This window comes from Amblyraja radiata, chromosome 26 (assembly GCF_010909765.2).
Source record: "Amblyraja radiata isolate CabotCenter1 chromosome 26, sAmbRad1.1.pri, whole genome shotgun sequence".
NCBI lineage: Eukaryota > Metazoa > Chordata > Chondrichthyes > Rajiformes > Rajidae > Amblyraja > Amblyraja radiata.
This window is the reverse complement of record NC_045981.1, coordinates 22,914,934-22,931,625: the sequence shown is the minus strand read 5'-3', so window position 1 is coordinate 22,931,625 and position 16,692 is coordinate 22,914,934. Positions and strand designations below refer to the sequence as shown.

The window sequence follows — 16,692 nt, the reverse complement described above, 5'->3', positions numbered from 1 at the left end:
CCTGATAACTTTTGCAAATTGTTGACAGAATTTAATTTTGCTGAAGACATTGAGAGATATGGGAAAAGGAGGAGTATATGACGTTTGGACATAGGTCAGCTTACCTCATAGAATAGTGACAATATATAGCCTGCTGTTCCTATGTTTGTTTTTAATTATTTGTGTGTGGATAAAATTTTTAGAACCAAGTGATTTGCAACCAGTGTACCACTATTTTAACCTGTATATCTATATATGGACATTTCATATGCTAATTTTGTTCCAAACAATTGTTCTGTTTTCGATAAATGAGAGTAACTTGTAGGCCGGATTTTGATTAATTTTATCTTTTTGATTGTTGGTGGATGTAGTGTGAATTCTATATGAGCTGCAAACGACATGTTTTATACAGTATATCTTCACCCTTTTCTGTGCAACCTAATTTGTATTCTATTTAATCACTGCGGCTACAATCTGTTGTAAACTATTAGTTTAGTTGAGTTTAGAGATACAGCGAGGAAACGGGCCTTTCGACCTAACGAGTCTGAGCCGACCAACAATTACCCCGTACACTAGTTCTATCCTACACTTTGGGACAATTTACAGAAGCCAATTAATCTACAAACTCGCACATCTTTGGAATGTGGGAAGAACCCGGAGAAAACCCACGCAGTTACGGGGAGAATGTGTGAACGCCGTACAGACAGCACCCGTAATCAAAATCGAACCCCAGTTTCTGGCGCTGTAAGGCAGCAAATCTACCGCTACGCCACTGTGCCACCCCGATTAGTATAGAGTGTAATACCATTTAACAATCTCCAGTTCCTGCTAACTACTCATGATTATGTTGTGTGATTGTGCTAAAATCTGTAGTCAAGATATTCCACTGCACATTAAAGGATATGTTGGAATAGTGTTAATACCGTGGAATAACAACCAGTTTGGTTGTGGTCACGTTGCATGAAAATTCACATGGCCAAAGGCTTTGTCACAAGATACTGGGTCTTGCACATTTCACATGTGAAAACGTGCCAGCCTGTACTCCATTCTTGAGATTGGATGTGGTTGTCTGTGATTGGTGAGTGTTACTTGGGGTGTGTTTACCATCATCAGGCGGTTCTGGTTTTTGGAGGTGAGATAGGGGATGGCAGGTGATGTGAATAGGCCAAACACCTGTGTGATGGGGAGAGGACTAAGTATAATGCAAATGTAAATTTTAATTCTTTACCTCATCTTCAAACTCAACAGCGATAAGACAGAATTCCTCCTCATAGGCTCCAAAGCCACACTCAGCAAAATCAATAACCCCACTCTCACCATCGACGGCACCACTGTCTCCCCATCTCCCCAGGCCCGCAACCTTGGCATGATCTTTGATTCCACCCTCTCCCTTGAGCCTCACATCCACCATGTCATTAAAACCTCCTTCTTTCATCTCCGCAACATCGCCAAACTCAGACCCTCTCTCACACCGCCCGCTGCTGAAAGACTCATCCATGCCTTCATCTCCTCCCGACTGGACTATTGCAACTCACTTCTCCTTGGCATCAGCTCCACCTACATCAACCGACTCCAACTGGTCCAGAACGCAGCCGCCCGACTCATCACCCACACCAAATCCTGGCATCACATCACTCCAGTCCTCAAAAAACTTCACTGGCTTCCCATCTCCCACCAGATCACCTACAAAATCCTGGTCCTCACCTACAAAGCCCTCCACCATCTGGCCCCCCCATATCTCACTGACCTCCTCTCCCCCTACCAACCCTCACGGTCCCTCAGATCCACATCAGCCGGTCTCCTCTCCATCCACAAGTCCAACCTCCGCAGTTTTGGGGACAGAGCCTTCTCCAGGGCAGCTCCCAGGCTCTGGAACTCCCTCCCCCAACTGATCCGCAATTCCGTGTCCCTCACCATCTTCCAGTCCCGCCTCAAGACCCATCTCTTCACCTCTGCCTATCCTTAGCCCCACGTCCCCGTCCCTTTTCATCTGTGCATTAATTGCCTCATACTGTGTTGTATTGAATTCTGTCTTTACTTTGTGTACTAGTCATGTCTCTACTATTTATTTCATTCCCCTTACATGTTTTTCCTCTACCTGCTCAATTTTTGTAAGGTGTCCTTGAGACTCTTGAAAGGCGCCCATAAATAAAATGTATTATTATTATTATCTTCTAATGATCTTTTTCGCATCAGTTACAGGAACTGGATTTATCCAACAACAAAATTTCAGAGGTCCATGGACTATCTTTGCTGGAAACTTTAACTGTAAGTGTTTGTAAAAAACTCTTATCCCATTGAAACAATTTCCATATATGTTGACAGACCTGTCACTGTCGATGTGAATTATGATTTGTTGTCCTTTCCACAGTCCGTAGATCTGTCCAGCAATGTCATGTGCAGTACTGAAAGGCTTGGAATTTTGAGGTTTGTGGATTTATTCTATAAAACTATTGAGAAAACTTGGATCAAGAAAAGGCATCCTTCGTCCACCATCTGTGTTTGTTGGCCTTAATCGTAAATTCGATTATCTTTCTCCCACATCTCTCACCTTCACCATGCCCCACCTAACACAAACTCTGAAAATGGTGGATTCAAATCAGAGTTAGAAAAAATCATATCAGAGAATAAATGCTACCTGTCCCGCTGAGTTACTCCAGCATTTTGTATCTACCTATCGAATATATTTAATGGGGAAGAGTTCCTGGGTGAACTAAATGTAGCAAAACTGTAAAAATGTTTGTATATAATGTTGATTATTTGGATGCCCTTGTTGTGCACGTGAAATATCCACAAGTATCTTAAGTCTCCCATTTTATTTTTTACATACTTATTGATCCAGTGCAGCTGTTTATGTTTTAATATTATGTCCAGTCTTAGTATTTAATAATATTTACTTGATGGCATAAATTAAAAGTATCAACTAAATAAACTAACAAGTCATTATTCCATCTCCATATTGGTAATTAGTCCACAGTACATATTTGATATTGGACACAACATTTGTCATACTACTACGAGCCTTATCCAATCCTTATATACATAATAAAGCAATATTAAATTATCAAGAGTCCCATGATTTTATTTCAGGCATTCAGTACTCAGAGCAAGTATTATTAAAAAAACAATTATTTAAAATGTATTCCCCTTCTTGAGCTTTAATCTCCCCTATTTGTGTGTGCACCAGATGGAGGATTGGTAGATAATTAATCATCCTGTCCTCTGGCAGCCCCAGCTGCTTGCTGATGTACTGTTAGAAAAATTATTCATGCTTCACTTTACATTTCTTTCATGTGTCATAATTCTGAACTGAGGAGGCTGATGAACATGCCAGAGGATCGCCACAATTGTTCCCACTGTAAATTGTAAATGCTGGCTACATTATACAGAGCATTTTTCATACTGCTTAAAGATAACCTATATTTTTAGGACAGATTTATCATTTGATTTGATGTAGAAATTTAGGATTTGACTTCTAAATTGAGGTTGGTGAAGTGCAGCAGGGGTGTAAAATAGGGTAGAAGTTGAACATTGAAGCATTTTAAACAATCGGCGATTGGAATGAGTGCCTGGTCCCCTCCAATGACTCGCTTAAAAGGTAATTGTTGATTGGTATATCCAGATGGTGATTTGATGCAGTATTTAATACAAACAGCCAGATTGAAACCAGATATTCACTCATGACTTCCCATTCCCCGCCCATCCTATGATGATTCAACAATCTCCAATGTTCGCTTTGTCCCATCATATGGATTTGGCTTCCCCCCCACCTCACTCTCTCCTTTCTCCCTTTTTCATTTTTACTGTTCTCCCCACACACCCTCCCACCCATCCCCCTCGCCCACCCACCTCCCCCTCGCTCTCCCACCTGTCCCCCCGCTCTCCCACCCCCCCCCCGCTCCCCCATGCCTCCCCCTCGCTCCACTCCTCCCCGTTCTATCAATCCTCCCCCTCGCTCTCTCACCCCCCTCATTCTTCCACCCCGTCCCCCTCGCTCTCCCACCCCTCCCCCCACTGCCACCCACTCCCCACCTCTCCCCCTCGCTCTCCCACCCCTCCACCTCGCTCTCCCACCCCTCCCCCTCCCTCTCCCACCCCTCCCCCTCGCTCTCCCACCCCTCCCCCTTGCTCTCCCACCCCTCCCCCTCGCTCTCCCACCCCTCCCCCTCACTCTCCCACCCCCCCCCCTCCCTCTCCCACCCCTCCCTCTCGCTCTCCCACCCCTCTCCCTCACTCTCCCACCCCTCCCCCTCGCTCTCCCACCCCTCCCCCTCGCTCTCCCACCCCTCCCTCTCCCTCTCCCACCCCTCCCTCTCGCTCTCCCACCCCTCTCCCTCACTCTCCCACCCCTCCCCCTCACTCTCCCACCCCTCCCCCTCGCTCTCCCACCCTTCCCCTTGCATTTCCCCCTCTCACATTTCCCCCTTCGTATCCCTCCCTGTCCGACACTCATTTCGCTTCCTGTCCCCCCTTTTAGCCTTCCTCCCCCTCATTCTCTTGCTTCACAATCTCTCACCTTTCTCCTCTTCTCCCACTCGCCTTCGTCCCCTCTAACCCTCGTCTCCCCTCTTGCCTTCCTCCCCTCGCCTTTCTCCCCCTCCCCCTCATCTTTCTCCCTCTTGCCCCTTCCTCCTTTCAATCCCCCTCTCGTCTTCCTCCCTCCCTGGTCCCTTCCTCTCCCTTCCCCCTCTCCCTTCCCCCTCTCCCTTCCCCCTCTCCCCCCCCTCTCTCTTCCCCTCTCCCTTTCCATCCTCTCTCTTCCTCTGCCACCATTTTCCTTCCCCTCTCCCTTCCTCCCGTCCCCTCCCTTTCAACCCTCCCTCTCTCCCTCCCCACCCTTTCTCCCCAACCCACGCTCCCTTGTCTTCCTTTCTCCCCCACCCCTCTCCCACCCCTCTCCCTTCCTCCCACTCCCCTTCACTTCCTCTCCCACCCCCTCCCTTCCTCCCCTCCCCTTTTTCACCTGCCTCTGTCCCTCTAGCCTACCTCCTCCCTCGTTCAGCTTCCTCCTCCCTCGTTCACCTTCCTCCCTTTCCTCCTCGCACACCTTCCACCCCTCCGCCTCGCTTGCTTTGCTTCTCGCTCACCTTCCCACCCCTTCCTAATGCATTTGCTCTCCCTTCCCCTTCACTTGCTTTTATACCCGTCCTCTCTTTCCTCACTCACTTTCTGCCCTCTCCTTGCTCTGTTTCTCCTCTCCCTGTTGCTTGCAATTCTAGAGCAATCAAATATGTTCATTAATAAGAACAGGGACTTGATTCTGTTTCAAGAGCCAAGTAAGCAAGGTTATATAGAGTTCAGATTCTAATCTCCAAAAACTACACTTTTAACTTTTCTCCCAAGATCCTTTTTGTCTGTTTCAAATGCCAAACGTCAGTGTCGTTGATGTGGAATGGGCAGTGACAATGGGATTATTTCCCATTGAAGTTTGAAGTTCATTTTGTTCAGAGTTATTGCCTTTCTGGTTTCCTTGGTGGGGCAATATTTTTGACTCTCTGTTTGAAATTTTCTGCAGTTTGGAATTGTTAGCTTTAAACTCCAGATATCAATTTGGCTCAAGTTCCAGTTCTACTTGCAGAAACAAAGAACTGTTAATACACAAAAGGACACAAAGTTCTGGAGTAACTCAGCAGGTCAGGCATTGTTTCTGGAGAACATGGATGTGACGTTTCAATCGAGACCCTTCTCCATATTTAAAGAATTTTCTTGACCCGAAACGTCATCAAACCAGAACTAGGGGCCACAGTTTAAGAATAAGGAGTAAGCCATTTAGAATAGAGACGAGGAAACACTTTTTCTCACAGAGAGTGGTGAGTCTGTGGAATTCTCTGCTCAGAGGGCGGTGGAGGCGGGTTCTCTGGATGTTTTCAAGAGAGAGCTAGATAGGGCTCTTAAAAATAGTGGAGTCAGGGGATATGGGGAGAAGGCAGGAACGGGGTACTGATTGGGGATGATCAGCCATGATCACATTGAATGGCGGCGCTGGCTCGAAGGGCCGAATGGCCTACTCCTGCACCTATTTTCTATTGTCTATTGTCTATTGTCATAATCCATGTTCTCCAGAGATGCTGCCTGAACTGCTGAGTTACTCCAGCACATTATGTCTATTCCAGTTCTACTTTCTTATTTAATTTTATGATCCATTGAAATCAGTATAACATCTGATAGGGTGCACAGGAAGGATGTAAAGTTCAAACAGAGCATAAGAACGTTTTTGAACAGTTCATTTTTCTCGTTCTATGATGAGCAACGTGGAAACAGTAGTTGTCCAATTTATTTAATATTTCAAATTAATTTCAATGAGAGTCGTCTTCATAATCAAGACATTATCTCACTTTCTTTCCTGTCCAAGATTGTCTTGGACAGAGAAAGGCAGGAAAGCAGTTAATTAAACTGGCAAAGATTCTTAAAAATAAACTGCATTTGTGAAGACTAACCTAAGTCTCTGTGCTGCAGTACCTTGGCACCATTTGTCGATGGTGATGTATTGTTTAAACCTCCATTTATTGTGAAGTCTCTGAAGATTAAAATTTGTTTTTTGTGAATTCAGAGTTGAGAAGTTTAATGTGAAATCTGCATACATGTATGAAATGACTGAAGTTTTATCATCTGCAGTCAAATCCCATTGATTTACAGCAACATTTTTTTCCATTAAATAAATATAAGAACTGATTTCTTGAATATTTATTTGTTAGTTTTCCACACAAGCTTTAAAGCTTTTCATTCTGTTACAGTTTGTTTTAATCCATTAGTTGATTTACAATTGATAATCTTGCCATTGATATTTCATTTGTTTGAGTTATAGTGGCTCTTTAAGGCATATTGTTCTTTATTATATTATAAAGTTGCTTAAGGGCCTGTCCCACAGGCGATTTTTTAGGCGACTACAGGCGACTAGGCTGTCGCCACATGGTCGCCGGGGTGTCGCCTGTATGGTCGTGAGTACTCTCCTCAGTCGCCCAAAGAATCATAGCGTTTTTCTGGTCACCACTAGATTTTGAAATGTTCAAAACTTTTCGGCGACAGTTAGCTTGACACCATTGAGCGTAGCTTGACTTCTCCTGATGTAGGTGCTGTCGTAGGTTGTCGCCAGGATGACGTACGTTGTTGCCAGGTGACGTGGGTTGTCGTCAGTGCTGACTTCGGTGAATTCTATTGGCGACTATCTACATCAACCCACGTCAACCGGCGACAGGTACCGGCGATTGAATTTCTTAAGTAGTCTTCAGGTGTCGCCGACAGGGTCGAACCTTGTTGTAGCTTGTCGCGGGTTGACGTAGGTTGTTGTAGGTGTGGTCGTAGGTGGACATCCTAATGGGTTGCCGGTTGTCGGTAGCTTGTATAGCAAGCTATAGCTTGACGTCGACTAGGTGGTAGGTTGTTGTAGATATTGTCGTAGTGGGGTCCAGTCGCCGGTTTTTCGGCGACCAGCTACGACTATGACTGCCAGTCGCCGAAAAAATCGCCTAAGTGGGACAGGCCCATTATGTTGTGTTGCCGGCAATTCAAGTCAAAGTTTATGTTCTGTCTTGACACCAGCCAAAGGATAAGAAATAATTGACAACCTTAGATTCTTATATCACAATGTTTTTAGCCAAGTCTTGGCTCAATCTTTTGCCTTTCTGGTAGATTAAAACCCAACCGCCCTTGACAATCTTTGTTCACATTTCTCAATGCACTTCTTTCAGCTCAGTGTCAGTTGCGGTTAATGCTTTTGAGATGTGTGTTGAGTGGTTGTATTATGTTAAAGGTGCTATGAAATACAACTTGTTGGTGTGAGGAAAGTTCTTCTGAAAAGAATTTGTGTTTTCTTTTCCGGTTTTCCTCCTTGCTTGCTTGCAGGGTTTTTCTGGTTCATCATCCCACTCCCCCCAAATATTGCAAAGCAACCATAATACTGCAGAGATTACAAGTTCCGTAAATAAATCAAGATCCAAATTCTGATCCATTATCTTGCAGGATGATGAAAAGCATGATAAAATTATTTTTTTAAATCACTCTCCTGATCCAGGGGAGTTACAAGATGATGAGTTTCTTCATCTTATAAGATCGTCTTTGCATCATCTTTGGGTTCTTTTCTTTTGCACACCAAAACGTTGCAGCTTATTACAGCATAATTTATTTGTGTTATATATTCAGGCAAATCAAGTCTTGGGTGATCAAATTATTTTCAGCTACTACGTATATGTTACTTGTGATATTCATGTGATTAGCATTTTGGGAATAGAAATTTAGGTTAATGATTTTGAAGTATAATCTGCAAACCAATAACGAAAATCACCCAAATACCAAATACACAATGTTTTGTTGAATTATCTTTTACTGGCTCAATTTCTAATGCAAATGGCCCGATATGCAGTGCTGCAATGGAAAAATAATGTCTAAATGAATAGTTTTAAATGAATGGTTTTATTTTAAATTTGTAACGGTCACAAGGTCATAAGTGATAGGAGCAGAATTAGGCCTTTCGGCCCATCAAGTCGACTCCGCCATTCAATCATGGCTGATCTATCTCTCCCTCCGAACCCCATTCTCCTGCCTTCTCCCCATAACCCCTGACACCCGTACTAATCAAGAATCTATCTCTCTGCTTTAAAAATATCCATTGACTTGACCTCCACAGCCTTCTGTGGCAAAGAATTCCACAGATTTACCACCACCAAATTCCTTCTCATCTCCTTCCTAAAGGAACGACCTTTAATTCTGAGGCTATGACCTCTGGTCCTAGAGTCTCCCACGTGGAAACATCCTCCCTACATCCACTCTATCCAAGCCTTTCACTATTTGCTACGTTTCAATGTGGTCCCCCCCTTATGCTTCTAAACTCCAGCGAGTACAGGCCTAGTGCCGTCAAACGCTCTAGTTTCAGGGATCATTCTTGTAAACCTTTCTTGTACAACGGTAAATACCATTCAGTTTGGGTTTTGCTTGCATATAGATTTTTCAGCCAAAAACACTTAATTGGTGGCAGGTGGAGAATTGTAGGAATGATGACCTTGTATCAAATATTGACATATTTGTGTTAGTAAGTTGTTGCTCAAAATGTACTTTGAATACACAAAATTGACCGACATCTATATATAGTTTTTGCTTAAGTGAATCGAGCAGATTCCATGGCACTGCTGGAAGAGCAGGGTCTTCCCTTGTATAACATTCTTTCTTCAATCAATTCCAGAGATTCTGCATTCACATGATGACAGTGAAACTTTGTTGTGTCCAATTAAGTGATTCATTTCTAGAATAATCATTTTCTTGTAAGTAACCTTGGTAAAATTTAAAGTTGACTGATAAAAATAGATTTTATTTTTAACCATCTATTTGGATTTTTAAAATCAATTTGAACCCTTTTTATTTCCTGATTATGTTATTTTCTTAGAACTGAATACTGCAATTTGGTGGTGCAATTTTAAATTTCTACTTGACATTTCTATCAAGTTAGGTCCATTCTGACAATTCTAAATTACAGAATGGACCTAAGTGATGTTTTCATGCAGTGCAATAACCCACAGTAAACATTTTATTGATCTTATTTATCTTTTTTTATGAGGAAGCAGAATATCACAACATTCACTTGTCGATCTATACAATCTGCTTAAAAAAACATTATAAAAATCACTTTTCAGATAAATAAAAATATTAAAAGATTAATATTCAATAATGCACCTGTAATACATTTGAAAGCTATTAATTTTATGATGTTTGCATATTTATTAAGAATGTACACATCCTTCCTTCCTGTGATTTCTCAGTCTCTTAGCTTTTATTTTTATGACACTCACAGTTGGTGCTTCTCAGTTCCTTGCAGGAGTTGAATCTTGCCAATAATCAGCTGAAGTCTGTTTGCAGCTTTTCCAAACAATTCCCTAATCTTGAAGTCCTTAACATAGCCAATAACTGCATTGACTTGAAGGGCGAACTTGTGAGTATTATTAAATCCTCTTATAGTGTGGGCGTTATAAATAGTTGTTTTATTATTTTAGTTTGCATGTGTGTTTATATTTTCAACCAAATTTGCAGCAAAAATAAATGTATTATGTAGATTGAAATGCCTGTCTAACGAGAACAGCATTTGACCTTTATGTATTATGTAGATTGAAATGCCTGTCTAACGAGAACAGCATTTGACCTTTAAAAAACTCGATAAATTGCAGTTGCTAAGGGAGTGATGAAAGTGAAGTTATTTTTGTCATTCTTCCTTTCCTCAGAGATCGCTGGCACAGTGCTGCCACCTACAGGATCTACATTTAACTGGCAACACTGGGACTTCCGAAGAAGAACAAAATGAGTGAGAACCATATTATGTACCTGTAGGAACTTTAATTTACTCACAAAGTATTACAGCGAGAATAGCGGCTACTGTATTGTTTTATAATTCTATATTATTTCCTTATAATGGAGCAATACCACAGGAATGATCATGTGTGTATAGCCTTTCATAATTGTTAGCTATGTTAAAATGTGCAAATGGTTACTATTTCTTGGTTATAAGAGCTGATAGCCCACTACATAAGCTTGTCATAGAATCAGAGAAATGTAGAACCCAGGAGGAAGCCGTTTGTTCCAATGAATCCTTGATGACCAAGGGAATCTTTGTTCCAGAGCTTTGTAGGCTATAACACATTGGGCTCCCACTCAAATAGTGTTTAAATGGTTTCTACCACCTTTTTTTCATTTCAGACCTACATCAGTCTTTAGGTGAAAAAATTCTTCAACTCTCCTCTAACCTAATTCTTCAGCTATTTACATTAGGGTTATTAAATTCAGGAGCAGGAATCCCGGGGGGGCCAGGGGGGACACGTCCCCCCCTGTTTTGAGAGGTGGGGGACGATCCCCCCATTTTATGTAATCCGGATTTTAAAACCCGGTGAAATCTCCACTTTCCGCGAGACAGTGGGGGTGGGACTGATGATCGAGGGCGCCGTTTGGACGAGAGAGACGTCGGTCGGCAGGCAATGAGGGCGGGACATGATGATTCAGCGTGATCATTGGAGGAGGGAGGAGTCAGCCAGAGGCGGAAGTAGGGGGGTGGGACTGAGGATAGAGGAGGGAGGAGGGAGACGTGACAAAACACTCTCGGCACAGACATGCACCTCATCCGCAGCCAGGATCGAACACGGTTCTCCGGCACTGTCCCAACCCCACTCGAGTGCCTCCCCCCCCCCCCCCATGCCCAGGGATGGCCAGAGACGTCGGGAGTCAGATGGGAGCTGTGCCTCTAGGCCCACAGCCAGCACAGAGAAGCAGCGCTAAACCCAGCTCAACTCTGCCTGTCCCGCCAGGTTAACCTACAGCCCTGCTTGGACTTACGGGAAATATGACCCAGGTTTACAGCCTACGCGGAGAAGCAACGCTGGTAATCCCGTCAGTCCAGGCAGGGCAGTAGGTAAACCCGGCGAGACAGGCAGAGCTGAGCTGCATTTAACACTGGATTGAGCCTCCGAATCTTTGCGTGTGAGTGTGCGCATGCGCGCGCGGCCTCCAAGAAATTGTGTCCCCCCTGTCCCCTCCATATTTTAATAGCGATCTCCGTGCCTGATTTAATTCGCACCTTTTCTTGGACCATTTTGATTTTTGCAGCGACTTAGGCCGTCTTCCCATTCCAAAGTAACCAGATGTATGTAGCTAATCTTCCCCGTTAAATAAAACACTCGTCATGGCAATTAATGTCTGTATAAGTCCAGATAACGATGAATGGTCTTGATTGTTCATTTCAGATGCTGCCTCCCCCACTGAGTTCCTCCAGCAGTTTGTTTTTTGCTGCAAATGACAACAACTGCAGTCTCTTGTGTCTCTTTATTCTCTATATTACCATCACATTCTCCCTGTTCAGAGTTGTGTGCCATAGTCCAGTTGTAGCCTAGCTTGTGTTCTCTAGGATCACCTTCCTGTCATATATTATTGGCCTCAACCAGCATAGGCAGGTGTTTATAATATGCCTTCTTAACCAATTTATCTTCCTGGTCCTAATACATTTGGGGTTTATGGATAGAGATTCTAAGAATCTTTTGCAGTCTCGCCTTGATTGTGTTCCCCAAAAAATCCATCATGTTTTTCTGGACTGAATTCCATTTGCCATTTTCATCTTTATTTGACTGGTTAATCGATTTTTTTCCCCCTCCTCACTTTTCAACCATTTCCGTACTATCCATTACGTTGCCAGTTTTGATACTGTATGCATCATCTCTGGCATTTAAAAGTGTCATTGATATATACCTCAACAAGCAAGGGCAAATGCATTGAGCTCATTAATCTTCCAGTCAACAAAACACCACTTTTGCTGTGGTCACTATTTCTCTTTGCTTTCGGTCAGTCAATGATGATTTCAAGTTTCCTATTTCTCTTGAATCTGATGGGTTAAAATTTTTATGATCAGTCAGTTACATGGCGCCATGCCTAAAGCCATGATAATATCCATGTAGACTGCAACTGTGTTATATTTATTGATTCTCATCATTGCCTCAAAATATTCAATTACTTTAATCAGATATACAAGATACAGATACAAGATACAAAGAATTTATTAGCCAAGTATGTAAGAACATACAAGGAATTTGATTTGCCATACAGTCATACCAAAAAAGCAGCAAGACGCACAACTACATAAAAATTAACATAAACATCCACCACAGTATTATCTTCTTCCATCCTTTTCTCCCGCGGTCGGGGCAGTCGAACCATCTGCAGCCGGCGATCGAAGCTCCTGCATTGGTGTGATCGAAGCTCCTGTGGCTTGGAGCTCCCGAGGTCGGTCCCTAACCAAGAGACCGCCAGCTCCACGATGTTAGGCTGCAGTCGGACTGAGATACGATACAGAAAAAATCGCATCTCCGTCAAGGAAAGAGATAAAAAAAGTTTCCCCCACCCCCCACATAATACAAAATTAAAGATACACTAAAACATACATTAAACAATAAACTAAAAACAACAAAAGAAGAAAAGGACAAGACAGACTGTTAACGAGGCTGCCATCGTATGGCGCCACCCGGTGGATAACTGACTGCTCTTGATATTTGTCTTTCCAAATTATGATTTATATTGTTTCTCAGAATTTTTCAATAAGTTGTCTGACTGATCTATAATGAATCAGTCCATCGTATCTGAATAATACCACGTTTACTGCTTTCCATCCTCTGGCACCAGGCTTTGGCTTTTGGCTGGGGATGACTGAAAAATGATCGTTTTTTTTCCACCCCTGCTTTTCTTTTTTTCAGTTAGGGAGATTTTTTATCCTAACCCGGCAATTTATCTAATTTTAAACATGTTAAATGCCTGAATATTTCCTTGCTCTATGTTTATCACATCTGGTATTTTTCACTTTTTAATTGCAAAGCCATCTTTTGTGTAAACGGAAGTCATTCATTAAGTATCATGTCTATGCCTTCCGCCTCCATACACAGATTACCTTTGGTCCCTAAGAGCCCTTATTATTTCAATTGTTATCCTCCTGCTGTTTATATATTTATAGAACATTATTGGGTTTTTGTTGATTTTATTTGCTTATTTTTCAGATCCTCTCTTTGCCTCTTAATTACCATTTTAGTTTCAACCTTGCACGTTCTATACATCGAGCAACCCTGTAGTTCTCTGGGGTTTAAGAAAAAAGGTGGTAGGGGTGGTCCAGATTTAGGAATATCACCCTTTTTCTCTGAGGGGATGTATTTATTACAAAGCTGCTATCTTTTGCTTGCTTGGTTTCTGATACTGATTTACTTCCAGTGCACCTTTGCTGAATTCCTTGCCGGTATATTAAAACTGGCCTTTTTACCAAATGAAAAATGTTACTCCCAGTCTTTCTTTGCTCTTTTCGTATCTACACCAAATCTGCTCTGTGAACACGATCATTGAAATGTGCTCACATTGATATCACTGCCAGCTGCCCAATTCACTAAAACTGTCTCTTTTAGTGTTTAGCCTATGACATGCTGATTAAAACGTGCTGAATGCATTTTAAGATATCTTCAGCTTCTTCAACGTTCTTCCTATTCCAGTTACTGTCAAGGTAGTAGTTGAAATTTCTCACTATTGGTATCTCAGAGATTTTTCAGACATACTTATTCTTCTTTCTTCCACTGATTGTTTGGGGATCTATAGAACATTTCCAGCTGTTAAATGTCTCTTTTAGGTTCCTTTGTTCAACCCATGCAGTCTAATTTGTTGATATTTCTTGCATATCACCCTTCTTAAGAGCCATATTTGCTTCCTTAACCAATATTGTAACCCTTCCTCTCCTTTTATTTTCTTCCCTCTCTCTACCTTGCCTGATAATCATGCATCTGGGAGTGAAAACAATATGTTGAACAGTTGTAGACATGCTGATCTGCCAGCCAGCATCTGTGGAGAGTGAAGCAGTTATCTTTCAGGTTGATTACCTTGTATCAGAGCCTTTACCCTATTCTTTTGACAAGCCATCAACCTGAAAGGTTAATTCCGTTTCACTCTCCACAAATGCTGCCTGACTTGCTGATTATTTCTAACACTTTTTTGTTTAGATTAATTTAGAGATACAGCTTGGAAACACTCCTTTGGACCACTGAAACCATGCCGACCATTGATCACAAACTCACGTCATTGGGATGTGGGAGGAAACCGGAGCACCCGGAGGAAACCCATGTGGTCATAGGGAGAATGTGCAAGCTCCACATAGATGGAACCTGAGACCTGGGTTTCTGGCATTGTGAAGTAGTAGCTCTACCAGCTGTACCACTGTGCTGTCCTTTCTCTTTCTTTTTTGCTTCAGATTGCCAGTAACTCTAGTTTTTGGGGCTTTTAAATGTAACCAGGAGTTTTGAACTACCATTCTCTACTCAAGAGAGCTGTAGATGATCAATCACAGAACATATTTAAGACATGATGTCTGAACACCATGGGAATTAACGGATAGGGCATAATTCAGATGGACTATAACCTACTTCTTAATCAATGGCAGAGCTGGTATTGAATTTTACACTGTTACATTTATTTAATCTAATGTAATCTCTTGTTTAATTAATGACTTTTCCTAGGCATCTGATGCAGATCTCCCTTCTCATGCCTCAGCTTAACAGTTTGGATGAGGTATGTTGAAGATTGTCATCATGATTAGATGAAACCTTAAAGTCTCATGAATTTGGATAAAAACTCCTTTTTCAGTTTGCTCTTTCTCATAAAATCATGATGCTGGTTGACCTTGGTTCCAGATGCATATGTAAAACAGAGCTACATCACACATGCATATCAGCACTTTGCACTGATGTACTTTTAATTAACTGATGATTCAATGTGCTGTTCAGTCCCAGTCCCAACAAGCTGTGGTTTCAATCTTCACTCTGTGCCAAAGTTAACCCATTTGATTTATTTAGGCAATTGGACACTGATGCTGACTGCAACTCCATGTGATGGCAGGAAGGGGGATTGGGGACTGCTGCTTACCATCAAGAAATGCTGACAAGGATGGTTGTGTAATGACAGCTGGTTTAGGTTTGACTGCAGTCATTTATTTAAGTGGACCACATAGAACATACTACAGTACACTACAGGAACAGGCCCTTCAGCCCATAGTGCCAAGCATGATGCCAAGACCAACTCTTATCTGCTTGCACATAATCCATATCTCTCCATTCCCTGCATAAAACATAGAAACATAGAAAGTAGGTGCGAGAGTAGACCACCAGGTCCGTCGAGCCCGCACCGCCATTCGCTCATGGCTGAACACTAAACAGACACACTTACCCACAAACAGTAGACACAAGACACAGAACACAAGACACTACCCTCCCCTTTATACCGCTATCACCCCTCTCCACCCCAAGAACCTCGTGATCTCCTGGGGGAGGCAAAAAACGGATAAAAACCCAGGTCCAATTCGGGAAAAAAATCCGGGAAATCCATATCCATATATCATTCCTAAAGTCTCTTAAATGCCACTGAATCCATGACAATCACTGGTAGCACATTCCAGGCACTCACCACCTTCTCTGCACAAAGAAACGTATCAACACATCTCCTTTAAACGTTGCGTCTCTCACAAAGCTGTGCCCTCTAAGATTTGATATTTTCATCCTGAGAAAACGTTCCCACTGTCTACCCTATCTATGCTTCCATAATTTTATATACACCCCTCAACCTCCAGTGTTTCAGTGAAAACAATCCAAGACTGTCAAACCTCCCCTGGTAACTATTTCCCCCTAATCCAGGCATCATTCTGGTAAACCACCCTTTCAAAAGCCTCCACATCCTTCCTTTATTAGGGCTAGGGTGCACCAGAACAGCATGCCATACTTCAAATAACCAAAGTCCTATAAAGCTGCATAAGGACTTCCTCATATGCATGCCCTGAACAATGAATGCAAGCATGCCATATGCTATCTTTATCCCTCTATCAACATATCTGGCCATTTGAGAGAGTTATGGACTTGGTTCCCAACATCTTTCTTTTCATCAATGCTGTTAAGGGTGTTAAGGGTCTTGCCGTTCATTCTATACTTTGCCCTTACATTTTACTTCCCCAAGTGCAACACTTCACACTAGCTCAGATTAAACTCCATCTGCCATTTCTCGACCCATTTCTGATTCTATACCCTGCTGTATTCTTTGACAGCCTTCCTCACAGTCCGTGACGCCAGCAAACTTGGTGTCATCTGCAAGCGTACTAACTGAACGTCTACACTGGTCAAAGTCCTCCAGTCTGAATATTCTCTTCCAACCATAACCATCTGTCTTCTATCAGTAAACCAG

General features: G+C 42.5%; 1 protein-coding gene across 1 annotated transcript in view; it reads left to right on the top strand.

Moving 5' to 3' along the window:
* LOC116988055 (protein phosphatase 1 regulatory subunit 7-like) overlaps positions 1-16,692 on the top strand; it is a 75,574-nt gene that overhangs the window by 37,171 nt on the left and 21,711 nt on the right. The window contains exons 8-12 of the mRNA XM_033044489.1: positions 2,176-2,247; positions 2,351-2,406; positions 9,775-9,898; positions 10,185-10,264; positions 14,982-15,033. Coding sequence (XP_032900380.1) covers positions 2,176-2,247; positions 2,351-2,406; positions 9,775-9,898; positions 10,185-10,264; positions 14,982-15,033 — 384 coding nt within the window. The remainder of the gene's footprint in view (positions 1-2,175; positions 2,248-2,350; positions 2,407-9,774; positions 9,899-10,184; positions 10,265-14,981; positions 15,034-16,692) is intronic.